The 24,487-nt window shown below is 34.1% G+C and overlaps 1 protein-coding gene across 9 annotated transcripts in view; it reads right to left on the bottom strand.

Moving 5' to 3' along the window:
- Tjp1 (tight junction protein 1) overlaps positions 1–24,487 on the bottom strand; it is a 228,627-nt gene that overhangs the window by 38,224 nt on the left and 165,916 nt on the right. For 8 of the 9 annotated variants that reach the window (XM_027954011.3, XM_071608673.1, XM_027954019.3 and 5 more), the window contains 6 exons: positions 18,639–18,763; positions 17,832–17,934; positions 11,909–12,185; positions 9,023–9,126; positions 8,296–8,464; positions 7,838–7,985 (listed from right to left, as the gene is read on the bottom strand). In XM_027954011.3, coding sequence (XP_027809812.2) covers positions 7,838–7,985; positions 8,296–8,464; positions 9,023–9,126; positions 11,909–12,185; positions 17,832–17,934; positions 18,639–18,763 — 926 coding nt within the window. The remainder of the gene's footprint in view (positions 1–7,837; positions 7,986–8,295; positions 8,465–9,022; positions 9,127–11,908; positions 12,186–17,831; positions 17,935–18,638; positions 18,764–24,487) is intronic. The other variant, XM_071608674.1, reaches the window with a different exon arrangement.

The raw sequence follows: 24,487 nt of genomic DNA, 5'->3' as shown, positions 1-24,487 counted from the left end.
ATTTTGCATATAATTAATATTTGGAAAACTACTGCTCCTTTTCATGCATTTCCATTATCTACCAAAAGATGGAAGCATTATTCAATAATACATGAAGATGCAAAGCAGTACAATTTAACAGAATTACACAGTGAGTTGCTTAGGCAATTCACAATTTTCTAGAACCCACATTAAATGAAGTAAAAAAAATCCATTAATAAATTTAAATTAACCCAATATCTAAAATATTCCTTATCACGTAAATATAAATAATTAATGAATAAAGTATATTATGTTTTCTTGTCCGTACTCAAGTCTTCAAAATCCAAGGGGCATTTTCATGTTTACAATACAACCTTGATTTGGGAACCAATTTCTTTCTTTCTCTCTTTTTTCCCCCCAGTGCCACTGGGGATTGACCCAGTGCTGCTTCCTGTATGCTAGATGAGCCACATACTTAACCCAATATATTTCAGTTTGGACTACCCACATTTCAAATGTTCAACAGCCACATATGGCATTAGTGGCTTTGGTCTTAGGCAATGTAGATCTAAAGTTACAGTACAGAACAAAATAAATAACTTTTCCAAATACTTGAGATGTTACCTTATGAGCAGATGTGATTACAAATACAAAACCAATTTATATCCATGAAATTAGTCTACAATTAGCAACGACTGCTGAAAGAAAAACTGTTGAGATTGCGAACACTTACTTTCCCCCAAAACTTTCTTTACATAATTCTTTCCTAATGGCTGTAATAATACTAAAGCATAAAAAAGTTAAAAGCTTTAAACTGTGAGGATAGCTGATTTTATATGAAAATCATACATATTCTGATCAGACTCATGTTTATCTACCACACTCTGCCTACTAGTAGGCCAGATGGAAACTCAATGCATTTTAATGGACCTTAAGACCTTCTTAAGGGCATTTTTGATTTTCCTCAGAAGGATAGAGACAAGTTTTTAATTTTTAACCTGAACATATCAATCTAATGGTAATGACCCATTTTTCTAGAGACTTTAAGAGGCTGGTTAAAACACTTAAAAGGATGGTTGTTTAAAATGGAGTAGAAATGTATCTGAAGAGAATTTTTACAGTTCTAATAATAAAAATCATTGGAAACAGCCTTCTTTAACCTACCGATTGTGTTAACAGAGTAACAGAGTGTTTAACATACTCAAGGAGATCAGTAAGAGGTAATACTGCTTTAAAAGAAAAACTGCAGCCCCGCCTCCATCTCAAACAATTGTTTGGAGCCAGTTAGTACAAGCAGAGGGCAGAAGGCAGAGTGACCCAAGAAGATGTGCAGGAGAGGCATCTTCCCTCAACATGCTCCTGCAGCACACACTGGGCAAGAGAACTCAATGGTCGGCAAATTGCCCTAGCCACTCAGACACCTTTGTAGTACAATGTCTCTAATGAGACACTTCCCCATCAGTGGCTTTCCCAAGCACTTCAGAGGGCGAATACCCTTTAAGTTCATCTGTTGACCCTCTACAGCAAATTCTCTGTCATACATCAAGCCAAGGTAGTGCCCTTTCAGAGAAAGCTGGAATCCCATCCCTGGGCGTGGGTGGAGCTACCTCTTACCTTGGCATTGTCTCAGCACCAATGGTAGTGATTCTGTTACTTGCTATCTATGGTTCTTACATTCTTAAGATTTCTCTTTACTTCTTACTACCCAATCCTTCATCACTCTAATAACCTGCTGGTTAATTTCTTTACAATAATCTTTCTCCATTCACAGACACTGTACTATCTTCTAATTACATCTTGATTAATAAAATATACCAGGCTGCCCGTTCAACTTATTGAGGTCCTACGCAACTCAATGAGACTCTGTCTCTAAATAAAAATACAAAAAAGGGCCGGGGATGTGGCTTAGTGGTTAAGTGCCCCTGAATTAAACACTTGGTACCAAAAAAATAAAATAATAAAATAGACCGTGCTGGGCATGATGATGCACACCTGTAATCCCAACTACTTGGCTGGGGCAGAGAATCATAAGATTCAGGTCAGCCTCAGCAACATCAAGACATTGTCTCAACATAAAAAGAATTGGGAATATAGCTTAGTGGTAGAGAGCCACAGAGCTCAATCCCCAGTACTGCTTAAAAAAAAAGAAAAAAGTTTTCAAATTTTTGAACCTACTTGCTTTCTTCAGTCTTGGATATAAATTCTATAAATGACAAAAAGATCATGCCTAGCTTGTTCATGCATTTATAATCATGCACTGATGATATACATGAGGTTTCAACAAAAAATTTGGTAAAAGACAAATCAGTAGGACAAAGTCCAAATTACTGACTTATTGAAAAAGAAAACTTTTCAATCTTCCATACAGAAACTGCCATCTGTTAAAACTCAAAACCCACCATTGGTCAAGTTGTAATAAACAAAGACATAAGAAAGAAGAAATCAATCAGTTTATTAACTCCATTGAGATAATTAATCATATCCTTTCTACCTAGTCCTTTCTTTCAAAGAAGGGAAAATAAGAGGGGGGAAATAATGATGACAACTCACAAAAAGAAAATGCAGTAGTACCTACGACACCAAGTTAATTATCAATAGTAGTATATATAATTCTTGTTTAGAGTAAGGCACCAATGTAAAAGGATTAAAACCAAAGATCAGTAATTTTTTTCAAATTAAAATCTGAAATTCAGTCAGAAAAATGATAACTCCTCCACATGTGAAACATTAAAAGAGGTTCAAGTGACCTATTAGGATGTTTCAATAATACCTCTTAACCTATTGGCAAAGCTAAATATATAATCCAGAGAAAACTAAGCAATATGGAGCAGGAACAGTATATAGTGTGATTAAAGAATATTTGTATCTTACTAGTAATCGTTTCTTAAAAAAAAAAAAAAAAACAACTATTAAAGGTGAAGAAAGGTATGTAAATAAAAGAACAACAACAACAAAAAACTAGGTCCTCTCTAAGCCAAGATTTCTCTAATTTAAGAAGATACATTATATGGCCTATGTGTACATATATTAAGACTTAAAAGGCACTCTTAAAAACTGAATAATAAGATCAGGAATGAGTTTTAGTCCCCAAATATATTATCTTAATTTGGCTCAACACCTGGGTTTAAGCTAGAAATTTCTCATTCATGAAATTCAACTTTACTATCAATGTATTTACTGTAACATAAACCTTATCCATGCTGACACCACTATACTCAGAATTTAGCGGAGGTATTTCTCTTCAGAGGAACAAACAATGAGTAAAGAACATATGTAAGATGTTTACAAAGTTTCAATCTTTTATAAACACTGCTTTCAAGTAGTGAGAAACAACTACTTTTACAGAATGGATATACTAAATAAAATGTTGATTTTGTTTATTTGTTAAAAACACAGTTCTCTCTCTCTCTTTTTTTTGGTGGTGCTGGGGATTGAACCCATCGCCTTGTGCATCAGAGGCAAGCACTCTACCAATTGAACTATATCCCCATTCCCAAAAACACATTTCTTTAAAACTTTACACACAGCTTAGGCCTTAGATGAGCTTTGCCAGCTTCATGGAATGACTAGGTACAAGTAAATCTTGACAATGCAAGTTTTTGCAATTTAATCTTATCAGAAAAATGATAAGTCTGAGCTTTTATTGTGATAGAACTTTTTCAGTATTGTTCCCACTATGATTAATAAGTAGCATCATACTCACTTGTATAAAAAAGTTTATAGCACAGAAAAAAAGGCAAACATATTCTTCTTCCAGGGGGAAAAGTAAAAATGCATCTACTAAATTAACTATAAATACTAGAAGAGTATAATATAACCATGCAGAATCTAGAACATATTCTGCAAATCAAACACTTCCATATGCTGGGACTAAAGTGAGAAGAGTAAAACTATCTTTTCAGTGATATCCACTCAGCAATCACTAGAGGCAATGCCACCATCAACTACGAATGCTCTCAGTATTCTCATCTCCTTAGAGTCTATCCAAGCCATGGCCCCAGAATGGGCTCTGAAACAATACTAAGTAAAATACAAAGAGCAAACAAGTCCAGTCACATACATCAAGGCATAGACTGGCTAACTTTTTCTGTAAATGGCTCCCTTGGTCATACAGTTTCTGTTACAACTTCTCAATTATGCCATTAAAGGAATAATTTAAATAATTTAAATAAAAATTTATTTATAAAACCAGGCTGGATTTAGTTCATAGGCCATAGTATGCCAATTCATATTATACTGAACAATGAAGGTACTTTGTTCATCTAATAAAAATGAAGAACAAGTGTTCATGTTTTTCTCATTCTCTTCCATGCTTATCCTCTGAGAAAAGAAAACTTTAGTTGGTCATGACAACAATGGTAACTACTTGTAGACTTTTGTTCCTTGAAGATTAAATAGCACTTAATCCACTTTCTTCCTTTCTCTGTATTAGTAAAGTCAAAGATTTGGATCAAAAGGCCAAGAGTTTTAATCCTGGCTCCAATCCCTTTTCCCACACTAAATCAAAACTTTTCTCATGGAGACAAAGACAGTTTTGTATCATTTCTTTAAACAACATAATTTAATAACATTTGAAACACACATTTATACAAACAAAACTAAATAAAAGACTACATGGAAGTTACATGATGTTTATTATACCAGTATTTTACTCTTACAGTGTATTTGAATTGTTTCTCAAAACGAGGGTACTTTCTAAACTAAAATTCCATGGTTTCTAAATTTTAACATTAATTTTGGGGTGCTTTAAATAACCAGTAATACTATTCTGTATTTTGCCTTTGGACAGGTTACTCAATTTTTAGGAATTACATTTTACCATAATTTGAGAAGAACTTGAAGACTTTTGCTATCCTTTGAAGTACTCTCTTTTCTTTCACATGCTACCTTTTTTAACCAGTAGATCCCAAATTTGATAGAATACAAGGAGGATGATACCAGGAGCTTAAAGAAAAGCATTCCTTCTCTATCTCATTTGAACTGACAGTAGGCCCCAGGACATTATGTTTTTAAAGGCTTTGGTGTCACCCATGAAAATATTTAAGGTTCCTAAAAGAAGTAAAACATACTGAGAAAATATGAGGATAGTTAATTTTCAGAAGATAATACCCCTTCAACTTTCAAGTTAAGGTTGTAAATGCCAAGAGTGTAGGAAAAAAAAATTAAAAAAATAGGTATCAAAAAGAAATTTCTGAGATTTGGAATTTGTGTATAATCAAATAAAGCGGCCAAATTTTTGATCTTCTGATTAATATTTTTAAAACAAATTTTTTTGGTAGTTGTAGATGGACAGAATGTATTTATTTATTTTTATATGGTGCTAAGGATTGAATCCAGTGCCTCGCAAATGCTAGGCAAGTGCTCTGTCACTGAGCCACATCCTTAGCACCTGATTAATAGTTTTTTTAAAGGGCAAAATTATGCCCAAACTGCTTGATATTACCATGGTTTCTAAGTGTGTTAAAATTACAGCTACTCCCATGAATCATCAAAGGTGTTAGTTATATCACTGTGTATATGTTGTGGCAGTAATACCTTTCCTGATAGCAATCCTGCTGCATCAGGTAGTTTTTCAGAATTGATGTATTATCTTTAGAATCAATATACATTATCTTTCAGTGGTTTAAAATAATTAACAGATTAAAACCTGAAATTAATTTGAAATTTACAAAGAATCAGCTTCACAAGTATCTAAAAACTATATAATACAATATAACAGCAAAGACATCCACAGGTGTTACTTGTTATCCTCTTCTCTTATTAGCTCTATTTTAGTAGAAAGTTAAACACCTTGGTGAATATATAGAGTTTAACAACTGTATCACTATGGTTTGTGATTACTTTTTAAAAAGCTCTCTCCTGGCTAGATACTGCTCCTCTCTCCATTTACTTCTCCTCTGCCTCCTCAATTTCCTAAAGCAATATGCTTCCTATGGTCCAAATCTTAGCCTTCTTTCCATATTGGTCCTCTTAGCAATTTTAATGACTTCTGTGACTTCAGACAATACTACCATACAGACAAATTTCAAAACTATACATCTAATCATACACTGAATCTTCAGTTCTGGACCTGAGTTTATCTTCCCAGCTTTATTGAGCTGTAACTGAAAAATAAGACCACATATATTTAAGGTATATACGTGCTGTTTTTTTTTTTTAATATATATTTTTTAGTTGTAGAGGGACACAATATCTTTATTTATTTATTTTTATGTGGTGCTGAGGATTGAACCCAGGGCCTCATGCATGCAAGGTAAGTGGTTTACCACTGAGCTACAACCCCACATGTGCTGTTTTGACATATCTATAATTATGAAATGATGACCACAATCAAGATAATTAACATTATCTGTCCCCTTTCAGTTGCCTATTTTCATGATGAGCACTTATGATCTACTTTTAGTAAATTTCAAGTATATACCACCATACTGTATATATCAGGTTTCCGCAAGTTACATCATCTTATAACTAAAACTTTATACCCTTTGACCAACATCTTCCCATTTCTCCCTGACACCTTTTACTCTCTATTTCTGCATTCAACATTTTTAGATTCCACATGTAAGTGAGATCACGCAACATTTTTTTCCTGTGTCTAGCTTATTTCACTTAGTAACACATCCTCTAAGTTCATCTATGATGTTGTTACAGATGGCAGAATTTCCTTCTTTTTTAAGACCAAATAATATTCCATTGCATATATACACACTTATTTTTACTCATTTATCCACTGCTGGACAGAGTGATTCCATATCTTGGCTACTGTGAATAATGCTGCAACCAACATGGGAGTGCAGATCTCTCTTCAGGATAGTGATTTTATTTCTTGAAAAGTAGGATTACTGCATTTTTTTTAAAATTATTTGTTTTGGTAGTACTGGGGATTGAACCCAGGGGAACTCTACCATTTAGCTATACTCCCAGCACTTTTTATTTTATAGTCTGAGACAGGGTCTTGCTAAGTGGCTGAAGCTGGCCTTGAACTAGCAATCCTCCTGTCTCAGCTTCCTGAGAAGCTGGAATTAGATGTGTGTGACATCATACCCAGCCTATTTTTAATTTTGGGGGAACCTCTACACTATTTTCCATAAAGGTTGTATCAATTTATATTCCTACTAACAAATGTATAAAGGCCCCCTTTTCTCCAAAACTGTCTCTATGGCTCTGGGTCCATATTTTTAAATTGCTCCAGATTTACATATGGATTACTATTATAGGTCAAATGGCAGGCTAGAGAGCCCTGGGAATATCCAGAAATTGTAGCAAAATGATGCATATGTATGCACATGTGCATTTCTTCTTAAGCAAAAGATCATAATCTTATTCAGACTTTCATATGTATATGTGACCACAAATTAAGATAAACTCAGATATGTCACACAAATCACATACCAGACCCACTGAATACCAGGCAAAGTATTTTTAAAAGGAAAAACAAAGTCTAGAATAATCTATTAAAAGTTTTTTCCATGGTTAACCTTACCAAGGAGTAGATTTCTGAAGCTTGCTAGCATCTTCTAAAGTAAATAGGTTGGCAAACTGCATCTGTGGGCCATTGTTTTAAATAAATAAATAAAATATTGGGACATAGCCATGCACCCATTCATTTACATACTGTCTATAGTTGCTTTTGTGATACAAACACAGAATAGATACTGTACAGCTGGCATGCCTAAAATATTTATTATTTGGCCCTTTAAAAGAAAGTATAGTTTCCATCTGTTCTTTTAGATAAAAAATGTCTAAACTGAGGATGAAAAACAGACCTAATATTAAATAATCAAAAGAAAATCTATCTTCTCATTTTACTGCGTATTATAGATGCATGTATGAAGAAAACATAATCATTTTATTTTAAACAATAGAGTGTTATTACCTGCCATTACTGGGCTGCTGTGGAGAGTGTCTGGAATGATCAGAGGGTTCTGATCGTTGGTCAGGAGATCGTGACCGGCTGCGTCGAGGATGCCTGTCATGTGAGCGACCGGAATGATCTGATGCTAGTGACTGAATTTCTGAAATGTCTGTTAAATAAAAGGGTATTATTTAATTTTCCATGAAATGATGTACAGTCAAGTATTAAGACACTCCAGTGATATTGGAAATAAGGTAAGCATAATTTTGTACAAAATGACACTAATTTCATCAGTTAATAATTAGATCAACACTGATGAGCTGCTTACAGAGAAAAAAAAAAACCTATATGGAGATGTAATATTTAAATTCTGAAGGTATCTGGTTTGTAGAAAATTAACATATCACTCAAATATGTCAAGTCTTTCCAGTAGTTTAATAAAAAGTCATTTGGGACCCTCCAAACAGAACTATACTCACCATCTCTTTCAGATGCATTAGCAGAATGAATACTGTCAGAAAGATCAGGGACATTCAATAGAGTGGCCCGTTCATCTCTTTGAACTACCATTTTTAACTTGCCTTTAGACCTTTCTATCAATGTCTTTGCATCTGTCAATGACATATTTTCTGTCACAGTACCATTTATCTGCAAGAGAAAAGATACTACAGAAGTAAATAACAAAAGTACAAATGTTCATTCTGTTATAAACAGAAATATCCAAACTACTCATTGACTAGTTATAAGAACCAAAATATTCCCCTTATATTTTTCTAAATCATCAAATTATTCCACCTTCTGAAATGATAAAAATTTAATTTATTACTCTGTTGTTCTGTTGGATAAACTCAAATTAGTATTCCCTAACCCCTTCCCAAAGTCTGTCCCATCCTAACTTATAAACAAACAACTAAACATTTCAATATCTGGAGAAATTATCAAAACCACTCAATGTATAACTGAACAGACATCTCTATCTACCAAGTACCTCCTGCTGATGAATGATATATATTAACAAACTTTATTCTCTCCATAGCTAAAATATTATTGTTGACATGTAAGAATGGACAGGGGCAATCTGGGTCACTCTCCCCAAACACAGATTTTTAATTTTCTTTGGCTAAATTAATTCAAACAGGAGTAAAGGATGGGTAATCTAGGATCTGTTTTAGTTTGGTTCATTAAAATATAAGAATATGACTATACCTTCAATACAACATCACCTTCTTGAATATTGCCATCTCTTGCTGCCAAACTATCTTGTGAAATTTCCTTTACAAATATATGGCTGGCCAATCGAAGACCGTATTCTGGAATAATATATTTAAATGTCTTTAGTGTAAAATATTAAAACACATAAGTAGAGTTTAAAATATCAGGATAATAATAATCACTGCAAAAACAGATTTTTACTCAGAACATTAGCTTATGCTACTATATATTAATACAACTGTTCACAACCAGCCTGGCAAGTGTGAACAGGAGTTAAAATGCTAGACTTCCTCTTTATATACCCAACAAAGTATCCCAGAGTGAGGCAACATTGTGTCTGCTGGTGAGAAAGTTACCAGGAAGAGACCAGAAAACTTTCTGGTTCTTAAAAAAGCTTTATAAAATGTATTTTTTAAAGAATAAGACTAACAACTAAAACCATCAGTGTAGTGTCAACAGGAAAAGAGATGTCCTTGGTTCTATAAGGAGAAAAAGAAGGACTCTAAGTGTTACTGCATTAAAAAACAAAAACAAATACACATACACAAAAACCCAAACACACATGAAGCAAAATTTTGAAAACTAAGATGGAAAACAGAAAATTGTTTTTATTCTGAAATAAAATTAGCAGGCTTGTTACTCAAGCATCTAAAAGTACCATCAGCTACAATTTAACATAAGATAAATACACTAAGAGTGCTCACAAGCAGGAAAAGAACCAAGGTGAAAAAAGAAAATGACTTTTTAGGGAATTAGGCAAGGAACTGTGCTCTGGAAATGGTCATTAAATTACAAAATATAGCACTGATTAGAAGACTGTTCTTCAAGATTAAAACTTACAAATCACCATTATTATACGTGATCCCAAAATATCCCCTAGATATTATCAGTTAACCCAAGTATTTCATTGGATATAAATTCAATAACTATGTTTCAGGCACTATAAATAAAACAGCATATGAGAGACATTCCCAGTCCTGTGGCAACGATACAGCCAGTGGAGAAAAACAAGTTACCACAGCAATTAAAAGTGCTATAAAGAGCTCAAATAGTAGAAATAAATGTAGGTTCTTGCATTAAGTGGGGGGACGGAGGGCAGAGATGGTCTCTTCAAGAAAGAAATACTAAAACTTTGCCAAAGAAATACTAAAACTAAATATGAAGGCTGTTTTTGTGTACAGGGAATTGGGGGTGTTGATAGAACAGTTAAAAACAAATGCATCATAAAGTATGAAGGAAAAAAACCTGGCGTGTATATGTGTGTGTGTGTGTGTGTGTGTGTGTGTGTGTGTATAAATCTTAGGTCGAGTATAACTGAAACTGAAAAATAACAAATAGTCAAAAGAATAAGACAGAAACATCACAAAACAATCTACAGAACCCACTGAAAGAGATCCAGGGCATAGTCATGAGAATAAACAAAACCACTAAAGAGACAGTGGTGGCCTGGAAAAGGGCAATGGCAGTAAAGACAGACAAAAGTAGAACAGAAAAGAGTAGCATTTAGGAAGTTAGAATATATTCATAATGCATAGGTTATGGTTTGGATATGAGGTGTTTCACAAAAGCTCATGTTTATGCAGGAATATTCAGAGGAGAAATGACTGAAATGTAAGAGCTGTAATCTATCAGCCCATCCTAGTTTGAATGAACTGACTAGGTAGTGACTGTAGACTGGTAGGGCATGGCTGAAGGAGGTGGAGGACTACTGACATGCCCTAGAAGGACACATCTCCCTATGGCCCGCCCTTTCCACCCCCACCTCTGCTTCCAGACCCCTACTATGAGCTAAGCAGCTTTCCTACAATGACTCTCCCCATTTCTTTGGGCTCAAATAAATGGAATCAGTCATCTATGGACTGAAACCGTGAGCCTCAAAAAAAGTTTTCCTCCTCTAAGTTATTCTTGGGTATTTTGTTCACAGCAATGCAAAAGTTGACTAAAACAGAAATCTACCATGTTATATGTGACTGGCTTGAGAAACCAGGTTCACATGAAAATATTCAATCAACAACTTTAAAGATACAATAAAAACTTTAAAAGGAGTTGTGCTTCATATGAGACATGTTAGGATGTTCTACATGGAACATCCTAACAAATAACATAGAAACACACAAATGTGGGCTGGAAAAATTAGTGAAGCCATTATTAGCAGTGAGCTGAGGCAATGAGAGTAATTGAGGTGGCTGAAGAAATCATATTAAGTGAAGAAGAGGGGAGAATCCTACAGAACATTTAAAAAAAAAAGTAATAGAATAAGCAGTTTCATCTTTTAAAAATTTGAAAAATAGATAAATAAATAAATAAAGTTTCCAACAAATTAAGAATGAAGAAAAAAAAAAAAGTAAAGTTGATGAGGGGTAAGGTAAAGCAGTTAGGCTTCAGTTTCAAAAATGTTTTTAAAAGTCCTGCATTATGAAGAAATGACCTATAAGAGGTTCCTTCTTTCAATCTCTCCTTTTAAAAAGAACATCCTCTCTAACCAACCCTTCCAAAAAAGTCCCAAGATATCCCCACCCCATGGTAATAATATGACTGATCCCTACAGCTAAGAAAATCACTGAATTTCAATATGATGATGTTGTAACATTTCTTGTTGGCATAATATATAAATGGCTGTTCTTGTCACAATAACAAATCTAAAATCCAACTAGTAGACAATTTATTTGAAGTGCAAACAGTTCCAACAAAATTGATTTAAGAGAAAATGAACAATCCCTAAAGCCTGCCATAATAGAATTTCACTTATAACAGGACACAAATATAAAACAGAAATAGAACCACAAAGCAAAAGACATGAAAATATCGCAACTGTACTTATTAAAAATAGCCTTAATATTTTTATGTGAAAGTAGTAATGCAAGAGTTGGTAGGGAATACCTTCATTTTTTCGGGATTTCACCAATGTGACTTTGGTGGGTTTGGCAGGCTGACTGGAGGCCACTGATCGCCTATCTGATCGTGGAGACAAGCTCCGCTCTCTACTTGCACTTCTATCCCTTGCCCAACTCTTCTCACTTCTTCTGTTAACCAGACCACCATGGCCACTTCTTGGATCATGTACTTCCTCATCATAACTGTCTTCATCATTATCAGATACTGGTTCAGGATCAGGACGACTTACTGGTATTTGAACTTTCTTTTTCCTTCGAATTGTCTACATTAAACAGAGAGAGAGAGAGAGAGAGAGACATTTATTAGATAAACTGCTTGATTTTCATCCATATAATTTCAGTTCCTAAGAGAGAGAACAATACATTTCTCTTGTCTCATATTAATTTAAATATGAATGAGAGAGATAAAACACAAAATTACAAAATAACATATTTCTATAATGGCTGCTCTTTTCTCAGTGGGTCTACTAAGTCCTTATTTACTTTATCCAGAAAGCTTACAGGGAAGTTAATGATTGTTGGTGGCTGGAACAAAGGATAGGCACTGTAATGTCATCAAATATACTGTAGATGTTACCAAAACACCAGAGCAACCTTATAAGCCCAATTGCTTCCTTCATTATATTTTTAGAATGCATCAATATCCAGTTGCACAACTGCCCAGCCAGACTTCTAAGAGAGAAATTTATTTATCACACACTAACATTCCACTTAGTATGCTGGAGCTATTAAATAGGCTATACTCCACCAACACCAAGTGCCTTCCATTTCCATATTGCTCCAATTTATACCCTCTGGCATAGGTGCAAGGTCGGTCTTCTGGCATCCTTTTCTCAACACTCTGTGTTCCCTGTCCATTTATTTCTTTCACTCTAAGTTCAAGATCTATACATATTAATGTCTGATTGAGTGGCCCTGTAATCCTTGGACTACACTTGATTTCTCGCACAGGTATATATTGGGTCACTTCAGAGATATCTGAGAGCTTCTTGGGTAACGCTTTACTTCTACTCCACACAACTTCATCTACTGAAACTTTCACTGTCTATCTTATTTCTAGTTCTTCCATCCTCGTCTATTCTTTCAGTCCATCAATTCTCTCCTGGCTTCATTTTCCTTCCTCCCAAGTTTGCATCAGACTCCATGCTGCCATATGTAAATGACTTTCTACTCACCCCTCAATCATCTGCTAATAAGAGTGAGTACAGTATTAAATTTACTTTGGATGGCTGCATTTCTACATTTTTCTGATTAGGTCCTCTATAAGTTCATTTTACTTCACAGAAATTTTTCTCTTATTCCCCAATTCTTTCATCTACATCTTGCTGCCTCTCAATGGAGAGGCACAGGTATTTTACCAAAGTTGTTCTCCAAGGTCCTACTCTCTCAGTCTGCTTCTAGAGATCAGTGCTATTTTGTTCCCCTTCCACTTCTAAGTACTTTCGATCTCTCTCTCTTGCCCCCCCGCCTCTTTTTTGAACTTCTGGTTTCTAATCCCAAAGACCAAGGGGGATCTTCTATGGGTATGAAGAAAACCATTCCATTTGAGCTCCATTCCTGTTCCTACCCACTTCCAAGATCTTCCTTCATCAGTTACCATTCTCCAAGTTATTTGCAACTTCAATCTCTCCCTATCTACTTCAAATCTGTCCTCAGTTCACTAATCTCCCAATTAACCTTCTGTGTTTCTATCTTACTACTTACCTTCAAGTTGTATCTAATCTCTTCTCTTCACAAGCCAATTTGTTTGAAAGGGTGATCTACACTAAATACTTTTTGCTTCCAAGGACTTGAGGGTTCTTACTCTATTAACTATTCAATGAAAGAGCCTCCTGAGGACATTCCAAGACAGTATACAGTCTTGTGGTTTACCTGGAAATCAGTATAGATAATATTTCAAAGGAGACAGCCTATTGGTTTTGATTAAATATTAAAGAAGAGTGATAGAGCTAACCTTTATCTGTAAGTTTTGAATCAATATTGCTTCATCCCACGTACAAAACTATTTTTTCTACAATTTTTTTTAGTGGGGATTATAAAGGAAAGTAAAATGTTTTATGATTTTGCTTCAGTGACTTCAAAACAAATTAAAAATTCTAAGCTCTGAAAAAAAAATTACCATTGCTTCCTACTAAAAGAAAGATTAGAGCGGGCCTTTCTGAAAAAACAAAAAACACAAACTTTGCTACTGAAGAAAAAGAAGCAACAAGAGGCCAGCATGTGGAAAGAACAATCAATGTTCTGTTATGAACTGACAGAAGGCTAATCTTCCCCTCTCAGTATACCTATACTGGTAGGTCCTTCTCAGGTAACAATTACTGAAAGCATCCCTGACTGATTCCCTGCTTTTAAGTCTCATATCTACTTCAATCTCCAACATACTGCACTGGGAGTAATACTCTATGTTTATGCCTTAATCTTCAATTCCTCCCTAGTAAAATATAAATAAAAACAAAGTCATCAACTTCCAGGCCAGAATTACTAGAAGCACCTCTTTGGAACTCTACTATATCTCAATGACTCTCAATATCATGTTATAGGGCATTACAGTTAGTGTGTATACCCATCTAACCTACCAGATTCAAGTTCCTTGCCATTCATTCAATTGTACATATAACAAAATATCTGAACCTAGCAGGTACTTAAGTTACTGAAAAATATCCAGTTCTGTTATGATTCTTCATTTATATTATGGTTAACCATTATAATTTCACTTGAATGATATTCAGAGCAGGTTTGACAACCTGCTTAAGGTTTAACTATGAAAATTTTGGAACAAATGTTTTTTGGGAAAAATGCCTACTTCCAAATAGTTAACTAAATTACACGTTCAAATATAAAATAAAACAAAATAAAATCATGTATGTATGAGAATAAAATTATCAACAGAGGCTTTTAAAATTCTGCTATGGCCTTTGTGAGCAAGGCACTAAAAGAAGAGCCAGTAAAGTACAAGTCTGACAGACTGACAACATAAAATCAAATGTTTCCATGTTGAAACAGAATTATATAAAAACAAACAAAAAAACAGTATATGAAGTACATATAAGTTATATATAATAACTTATACTCACAAATGCCAAATGGGAAAACAATGTATTAGTGTACATGACAGAAGGCTAATAATCTTAACACATAAAACACTTCTACTCTCAGATAACTGCAAGGGCTGTGAACAGGAAAAAGAAACATAAAAGGTAGTGAACACACTATGAGAGAATCAACCCCACTAGTGATTATAAGTATTTTTTTTTAAAAATAATTATATTTAGTTTATCAGTTTGGAAAAGATTCAAAAAGTACTGAATTCTCACTGTCCTACTGATTTTCTGAAGTGCAATACATATAAAGTCATTTATGTCTTCTAGCTCCAAAAACTCTCATTTCTAAGGAACTTATTACCAAAAACTAACTAAACAAGTAAGTAGGAAGTGACAACCTTCACCACAATATTATTATTATTTTTTAATACTTACGGAAACTGGATACTGAATTGCCCATCAGTAAGTGGTTTGGATAAGTATATGCATACTGTAAGTGAAATGCTGCACAGCCATGTGGAGGGTTCACAGAGGTTATCATTAGCAAAGTGTTTTTTGCATCTTCATTTGTTCCACAATGCTTTCTCAGTATGTTCAAACTTTCAGTGAAATTTTTATATGCTCACTGCGGTATAAATGATAAATCTATTTCTAGCTTCTTCTAACATTTTAATTAAATTTAATTTAATTTACTGAGCCTACTGCCCAAAGGCCTTTTAGTCTATGGAAAAACAATCATCTAGACAGATCATGGCCACAATGAAAGACCACATAGATCAATAGGTTGGGAAACAGAGAAGGAGAGATGGTTATTTGGATATGGGGAGATCATGTTATATACTGTATTATATAAAATATAATAGGGAAATAAAAAAAATTTACCCAAGGTTCTCACCTTAAAAATATGCCAAGTGACCTATCTGAAAAATATTACTACTAATTATAATGTTCAGGGTAAATAGCTAAAAATCAAGAAATCTAAATAATTATATATACACACACACATACACATGTATATAATATGACCTTGAGGTTTTTGATGATCTAGTTATGACTAAGGATAAAGTTAGGGAAAAAAAAGCTTCAGATGAAAGAATATATACTAAGGCACTGGAGGTTTTATTCTAAGTGTCATGTGGAGATGAAAGACAATATAAATTAATGACATGATTCAAGTTGTTCAAATATGGAAATAAACAAATATTCTTTCCTGATTAAGATACTTTACCACCAGAGCCCTCAACATCCTCTCCCCATAAGAGAAAAAAATACATGGCCAAGCCTCCCAAGTTCCTTCTGTCCAACTGGTAAAGCTTTGAGCTGCCCAAATCCTTTTCCTTACATGCTGGGCCCAATATGTGTAATTTCAAAAACATTCTTGGTAAAGACCTTCTTATAAAATCATTTTATGGTGAACAGTAGAAGTACAGGATTAGAACTTTCTTAGATACACTATCAGTGTAAAGTTATGTACAGTAAATATTTTGCATGGAAAACACAAAACAGCTCAACATTACAGAGGAATGGAAGGCTTAAAGTTAGGAGGATGTGTGAAACTCACCTCCTCAAATGCAAAAGGGAAATCTAAAGCTTATTTGACAACAAAGCTTATAAAAACAATGAAATAGGTCATTATAAAAATAAGCAATTTACTTGTGTAAACACTGAAATCTTATCTTATAAAAATTGTTTTAAAATTTTTGCCATCCACTAGACAATCTGTATATTAACTATAATTTTCAAATGTTATGATTGTAAAAAATTATTATAATGAGACTGTGAAAACATCAAAATAGAAGGTGTCTCTTATCTGGAACAAAGCAATACCTAAATATTGGCTCTACTGCAATATGAGAAAAATGCTCATCTCCCAGCAATGACATTGGTGTGAAGATAACACTATGTAGCATGGCAGCCTGCACAGGGCAAGAGGGCCTAGCAACTGTTGGGTACAGTCTTGGAGAACACCGCTTCTGGCTTTCATGATAGTTCCCAGAGGTCAAAACGCAATGCATGCATCCCTTCAGGCCTGTCTACTGGGTCCACTGTGGTTCTGAGTGCTTACTGGAAGGTAGAAAGGTTCTCAAAGGACCAAACAGAACAGACCACCTAGCCTCTGCATCCTGCTCTTGTATACCCGAATTCAGGCTTCAAGGGGTGCCTCAATCAGTCCTTCAGAAGACAGATGGGGTTAAGTCAGGTGAGGAAAAAAGTGGGTGAAGAAGCTCATGTGCTCCTCGATATCAACATCATAAGACTTCTACAACAAATCTGTTTTATGCCACATTTCCCAAGTTTTAACTGTGATCTGAGGCAGGTTATTGAGAGAGAACTGAACTTTACCCTTTAAAAAAGTAGAATTTTCAGAGAAATATGAACTATAATAAAGATTCTAGCCATATAAAAAGCAGTAAAATGAAATATACCCTGAACAACTCTACAAAGAAAATATGAGACTTTCTCCTCAAACTCAGTCACAGCAACAAGCTGATGAGGTAGATTAAAGAAACAATATAAGTAAACAAATATTTCCAAGTAAACAAATATTACAAGAAAACAGGGCCACATATTTTAAATTATTTGCCAAAATTCAATCTAACCAAAATACTTAAGAGAGAAGGAAATAATATTAAACCATAAAGACCACTTGATTACTTCTTTTCCTTTTGTAATTGAAAAAATAAAAATCCCAACATCTAAACTTTGAACAAATATACAGAAATATTAGAAGCAGCACTCTTACTTTGAACAACTAACTCTGGAACTTTTGTTTCAGTTTTCATTTTCCTAAAGGGAAAGACAAATTCAAACACCAGAGAAGTATCAACAGCAGATGGTATACTTCTAATGAACTAAAAAGATACTTACAATTTTTGCATTTTTCCCACTCTTCCTGAGTTGCTGAACAGCAAAAGCATGTTCAACATTGTCCATTGAAACTCCATTAACCATTGCAACTCGGTCATTTTCCCTACGGGGGAAAAAGGCACCGAACAACATGTTAGAGAAAACTCTACAGTTAAGTTTATGAAGAAGTTTCTTTAAAAAAAAAAAAAAAAAAAAAAAAATTCTTCTAATTATGGACAATCTATCTGTCTTCAAAGTGATGATATATAATGTCAAACTTTTTGCTTGATGAACTTTCACAAAAATGTTCAGGAAGTAACCAACCCCAGGCCATTTTTGTAACTATTAACACAGTATTTCCCCAAAGGACAAATCAGGTAGCACAATAGAGGAAACAATTATTGGCAGTTCAATTACAGTATTAGGTGATACTAAATTATCTCATCTAGCTAGGAAAAAAAAATCATTCCCTTTTTAAAAGGTAAATTCTTGGGCTGAAGATATACCTCAGCGACAGAGCTTGTGCCTAGCATCCACTGAGATCCGAGTTTGACCTCCAGTACCATCAAAAAGAAAAAAAGTTCATTCTTTCTCCTTTTACATTTCTTATTATCCTTCTGATTATAATCCCATTTTTAACTGTATTTTTTTTATTCTCCTTGTCTTGCTACCCTCTTTATCATACAAAAAGAGCAAAACTTGGGGTGAGAGGCTCCTGAAAGCTAAAGTTTACCTAAATTGAGTTAGCAAAATCATTAGAAAAGCAGGACAGTGACAGGACAGGAAAGAGCTTGTCACACAGGCGCCTGAAAGAAGAAAAGCACTTACTGTAGCTGTCCTTCAGCTGGTCCTCCTTTCAATACATCTGAAATCACTATTGAGGTTTCTCCACTCTGAAAATGAGGATTATCTCTTCCACCAGATATTGCAATCCCAAATCCAAATCCAGGAGCCTAAAGTAGTAATTACCGTAAATTATTGCTACTAAAGACAAAAATAATTGCTCATTAAGGTATATGCTATAATCTAAAAAATTACACAAAAATAGTCATTCTGTGGTCTATACTTTGCTTATATGATTGTGTATTAGAACTATAGACTCTTATTATAAGAATACATTCTCTAATAAATACTAAACATAATAATATTAAAAAATTTCAATTACATAAATGTTAAAAACTACAATAATTTAAAAATTCTGAACATTGAAGTCTTGATTTCTGATTATGAGAAGAGGGCCTGAGGGTACTGGCAGTACCCAGTGTCGATCATCACAAACAATGGCAACTAATTTAGAAAATGACACACTAAACTAGCATACAACACCATTTGTAATTCAATTTAAAAAGTAGACTTGAAAATCAAATATTAGTTCAACTTCAATTATTCTAAAACTTTGAGTAAGTAAATCTTTATAGAAGTAATAAAGTTATGAACACACTGTATATATTAGCTGTATGAATTACACATTAGTTATGTCAAACAAGCATTTTTACATATATTTTTAGCTAAAGTAAATTATATACTATAAACTTCTGACAGAGCTAAAAATCTTTACCACAATGACTAAGGGATAGCCCAATTGAGAAAAAAATTAAAAATATTTCCAACTTGTTTAAAAATTACAGAATCTCAAGGAAACCAAAACCATTCCCTAGAATAAAGTACTCCGAGTAGTCTAAAGAAATACATGTTTTGGGGGCTGGGGTTGTGGCTTAGCAGTAGAGCACTTGCCTAGCATGTGCAAGGCCCTGGGTTTGATCCTTAGCACCACATAAAAATAAATAAAATAAAGGTATTATTGTGTCCAACTACAACTACAAACTAAATATTTTTTTAAAAACAGAGAAATACATATATTTGTATAAAGTTGTACTATATTCCTATGTTCTATAATACAAAACACCCTAACGATAAAAAATAACAACTCCCTTCCTAAGCAGTCCAGTTCACAACAAAGGAAACCATGTTCACTATGAAAAGGGTAGGTCAAGATCTTCCTTTCCACCCCAAAGCCTACTAAAGTAGCAAAAGAAAACACAAAAACAAAACAAAACAAAACAACCTCTCCCTAAAAAAAGAACAAACACCATTGATTTTACTTCTAGGTATATGCCCAAGAAAAACAAAAACATATCCAAAGACTTACACATAAATATTAACAGTGGCATCAACCATAACAGTCATAAAGTAGAAAATAAGCCAATGTCCATTCAACTAAAGAATGGATAAGTAAAATGTGGTATAGTTATACAATGGAAAATCATTTGGCATTGAAAAGGAATGAAGTGCTGACAAATGCTACAGCATAGATGAACCCTGAAGACATTATCAGTTAAGAAACCTGTCACAAAAGTCCATATATGTATTATTCCATTTATATGAAATGTTCAGAAACAGGCAAATCAACAGTGACAGAAATTAGATTAGCTGTTGTCTAGAGCCAAGAGGGAAGGAAAAAACTTGAGAGTGATGGCTAAAGGGAATGAGATTTCTCTTCGGGAGACACAAATTCAGGACAATGACACCAAACCTAATGGTCACTGCCACAAAGTCATAATTTAAAAGGAAAATTCAGTTATTCTTCAGAATGTTTTGAAGCAGTAAAAAGTCTCAGTTTTACTACATCTCAACCTTAAGTATACATCTTTCCAATAATCTATGTATAGAAATGAGAAGTGTACATAAAACACTTTGACCTTATACCCAAGTACTACTGTGAATTCAAATTCAACCAGCTGTGCATATAATAGAGGGAGGTAGACACCAGACACATTTTTTCACCATTTTTACTTGAAGGAATGTACAGTTATTCAGGCCTAAATATTTGGGACATTTTTCTCCAAAATGAATAAATACATGCTGCTTCAAAAGAAAACAACTAATGGTACTTGCTGCCAGCAATGAAAATTTATTTTTTAAAAATTTATTTTGTTTGGGCTGAGGCTGTAGCTCAAGTGGAAGAGTGCCCATCTTGCATGTGTGAGGTTCTGGGTTCAATCCTCAGCACCACACAAAAGTAAATAAAGATTTTGTGTCCATCTACAACTAAAAAATTAAAAAAATTCAAAATTTTATTTTATTTACTTATTTTTATGTGGTGCTGAGGACCAAACCCAGTGCCTCACATGTGCCTGACAAGCACTCTACCACTGAGCTACAACCCCAGCCCAAAAATTTATTTTTTAAAATAAAAATTTTAAATTTGGAAAAATTTACCTATCACCATAAGTTTACAATAGTTTTTCAACATTTAAAAGACCTTTCTTATAGGTTTGGTGGTGGTGTTAACTATGTGGTTTTAAAAATATATTGTATGATAAATGTCTTATCATTTGAAAGATATGCCTTGACTCTGGAAACCAGCATTTTCAAAAGACCAAGCAAGTTTTTATTAAATTATGCATAGATAATATACTGATTCAGGGTATAATAAGCCAGTGGATATTCACATAACAGTATAAAAAGTTCACTGATATAGATTTAAAGACTGCACATGACAACTATCCTTGAGAAACTACCACTTATCATGTTTTTGGCATAAAATTAAAGATGACTATATATCATAATAGTTTAGAAGTGCTATTAAGATAACTCCTCTTTTTCAACAGTACATGTATAAAGTCAGATTTTCTTGGTGAACTTTAACAAAAAATAACATTAGAAAACGTTTTTCAGGACCTTGGAGATAGTCACAGAACTTGAGATTTATTAATAGGATATAGTACACCAATGGATTTTCTAATCTTATTGCCTAATTAAGTATTTATATAATGTTGAGCTTTGTTTGCTTATTTTTATTTTGTACTTTTGCACAGATATACATAAAAGATGCTGGTTTTTAATTCTGGAGGTCAATCTTTATAATAAACAGTCACTATCAGGTCTCAATATCAACACTAGGTACACACTGCTAACGTGCATGCAACCTGCTTCACTCTTTAGGGGGGCAATTCCACAATATCTAACAAAAATACAAATGTACTTCTTTTGACAGTTACAAATTTCTAAAAATGTTATCAGTACTTCGTTTTTTTTTTAATATTTATTTTTTAGCTTAGGTGGACACAATATCTTTATTTTATTTTTATGTGGTGCTGAGGATCGAACCCAGTGCCTCACGCATGCTAGGCAAGCGCGTTACTACTTGAGCCGTATCCGCAGCCCTAGTACTTCGTTTTTATTGTTTAAAAATGTTTGATCATATAGCTATATTTTGTCTGTTATTCATCAGCTAGTAGATATTAATGTTGTTTCCACTATCTGGCTATTTTGAATAATGTTGCTATGAATATCTGGGTATAATGTGTGGTGTGGACATTTTGTTTCACATCTCTTCAGTACAGACCTAGGAGTGAAACTGTTGGGTCACACACTTGGTAATTCTATGATTAACCTTTTTTTTTGGTATCAAGGATTGAATCCCAGGGGCGTTTAACCACTGAGCCACATCCCCAGCCCTTTTTAAAATATTTTTCCTAGAGACAGGGTCTTGCTGAGTTCTTAGCGCCTCACTAAGTTGCTGGGCTTTGAACATGTGATCCTCCTCAGCTTCCCAAGCCACTGGAATTACAGGCATGAGTCACCACACTTGGCTTTGGTTAACTTTTAAGGAAATGTTTTCTATAGTGGCTACATCATTTTACATTCCTACCTAGAATCTACAAAAGTTCTAAATTATCCACATCCTTGTCAACACTTGCTATTGTCTATTCTTATGCTTATCGCAATCCTAGTAGGTGTAAAGGGGGATCTTTGTTGGGATACAGTACAGCAACAGAGCCTAGTATGCTCAAGGTCAATCCCCAGCATGTACACATACATCCTCCCCAAGAAGAAATGGGAATCTAACTTTTTATTTTTTAAACACCAAGGGTCAAATCCAGGGTCACCCCACCACTGAATTACAACTACAACCTTTTTATTTTGAGACAGGATTTCACTAAGTTGCTGAGTGGTTATTAGTCAATACCCATTACCTAATCTAAGGTCAAGAAGATCTATTCCTGTGTTTTAAAGCTTTACTTTATGTAGGTCTATAATTCATTTTAAGTTTTGTTTTTGGTATGAGATAGGTTCAAATTCATTATTTTTATATTTGGTCAACCAGCTATCCTGACACCATTTGTTCAAGACTATTTCCCCCCCATTCTCTTCTCCCAACACTCTTATTTCAAGTTTACCTCTTCTTCAATCACTTCCTTAGTTTAAATATTTATCAGCTGGCTCATACTTTATTTTCCTGACCGATTTCACTGCTTTCACTATATTTTCACCCTTTAATACTTTAGGATACTAAAAATTCTTCAGTACACAAATACTCATTTACACTACAGAATTCTACTTTAGAAAATGAAAAAATAGAGAGTGGGGGTATGGCTCAGTGGTAATGCATTTGAAAATTTTTTACTAATAAAAAAGAAAATGAAAAAGCAGATGACCAACTCATTCCTAAAATTTTTATTTTTCAAAAGATTCTAAAAATATATTCATATATTGTAAGGAAGTACACCTGAAAGTAAAGAAAGTGTGGGTGTATTATGGTGGCAGGGAATGGAACACAGAGTCCTCCAAATGTTCTTACCATTTTAACCTATAGACAGACCTACGCTTGTCAGTATGACAGCCATTAGATATGTGACTGAGCACTTTAAATGTGTCTACAATGTGAAATTGTATGATGAGCACTAATTTTAGGATTCTGTATAAGAAAAGTAAAGTAATGAATTTTTCAACATTGACTACGTGTTGAAAGTTTTAAATAAGATATGTATGAATATTGGTTTGATCTGTTTTTCACATTTTTTAATATGAAGACTAAAAACCTGAACTTAAATATGTGGTACTATGTTACTATTAGTGTTGTTGTAGACCTCCTAAGAGTGATTTTATTATATGACTGGTCTCATAGGAAATTAAATTTTACTGGGCCTTACCAAGTACCAAGCACTAAGAGGATATGAAATTGACTAAGACTTCCCACCCTGAGAAAGTTATAATGCACCAAGGGAAGGGGTAAACCATTACCAGAGGTGTATATTCAGCTTTCAGTGAGGATCAGGAGATAAGAATACATGAGAATAAGCATGTTTTGTTCCCTGACATAACTCCAGGATCTACAACAGTGTTTGCATACAGTGGAATACCAGATAATTATTTAGCTTTGAAGAATGAACGCAATTTCAACTGTTTCTAGTTTTCCAAGATGAAGAAAGTTTCCTAAATGTAATGTAAATGAAAGAATGAGGCATATCATATATTATTCCTAGCAGTAAAGAGAAGAATATTAGAGTTCTAATCCATAGGATTTTTATTCATTTAAAAGTTATCTCTACCTTTCATATGATTAAGGATTTGCTCTTATTTGACAATAGAGAACATATTATTGCCAAAAGAACACAGATTCAAATCTTCACTTACTACTATCGCTTAAAGTCCACTTGCTCACCTCTACAAGAGCAGACTTTTTCATTCCTGTGTGGGTGTTTTTTGTTTGTTTACTTTTTGTGTGTGGTACCAGGAATTGAACCCAGGAATGCCTAACCAATAAACCACATCCCCAGACCTTTTTGAGATAGGTCTCTGTGGGAGACCAACCTTACACGTGACTGAGTCACATTCCCTGGCTGGGTGCTGAGGTGCTCAGTCACAGAAATGTGGGCGGTGTCTCGTGCATG

Source organism: Marmota flaviventris, chromosome 2 (genome assembly GCF_047511675.1).
Source record: "Marmota flaviventris isolate mMarFla1 chromosome 2, mMarFla1.hap1, whole genome shotgun sequence".
Lineage (NCBI taxonomy): Eukaryota > Metazoa > Chordata > Mammalia > Rodentia > Sciuridae > Marmota > Marmota flaviventris.
The sequence above is the reverse complement of the archived record's forward strand: the minus strand, read 5'-3'. Positions and strand labels throughout refer to the sequence as shown.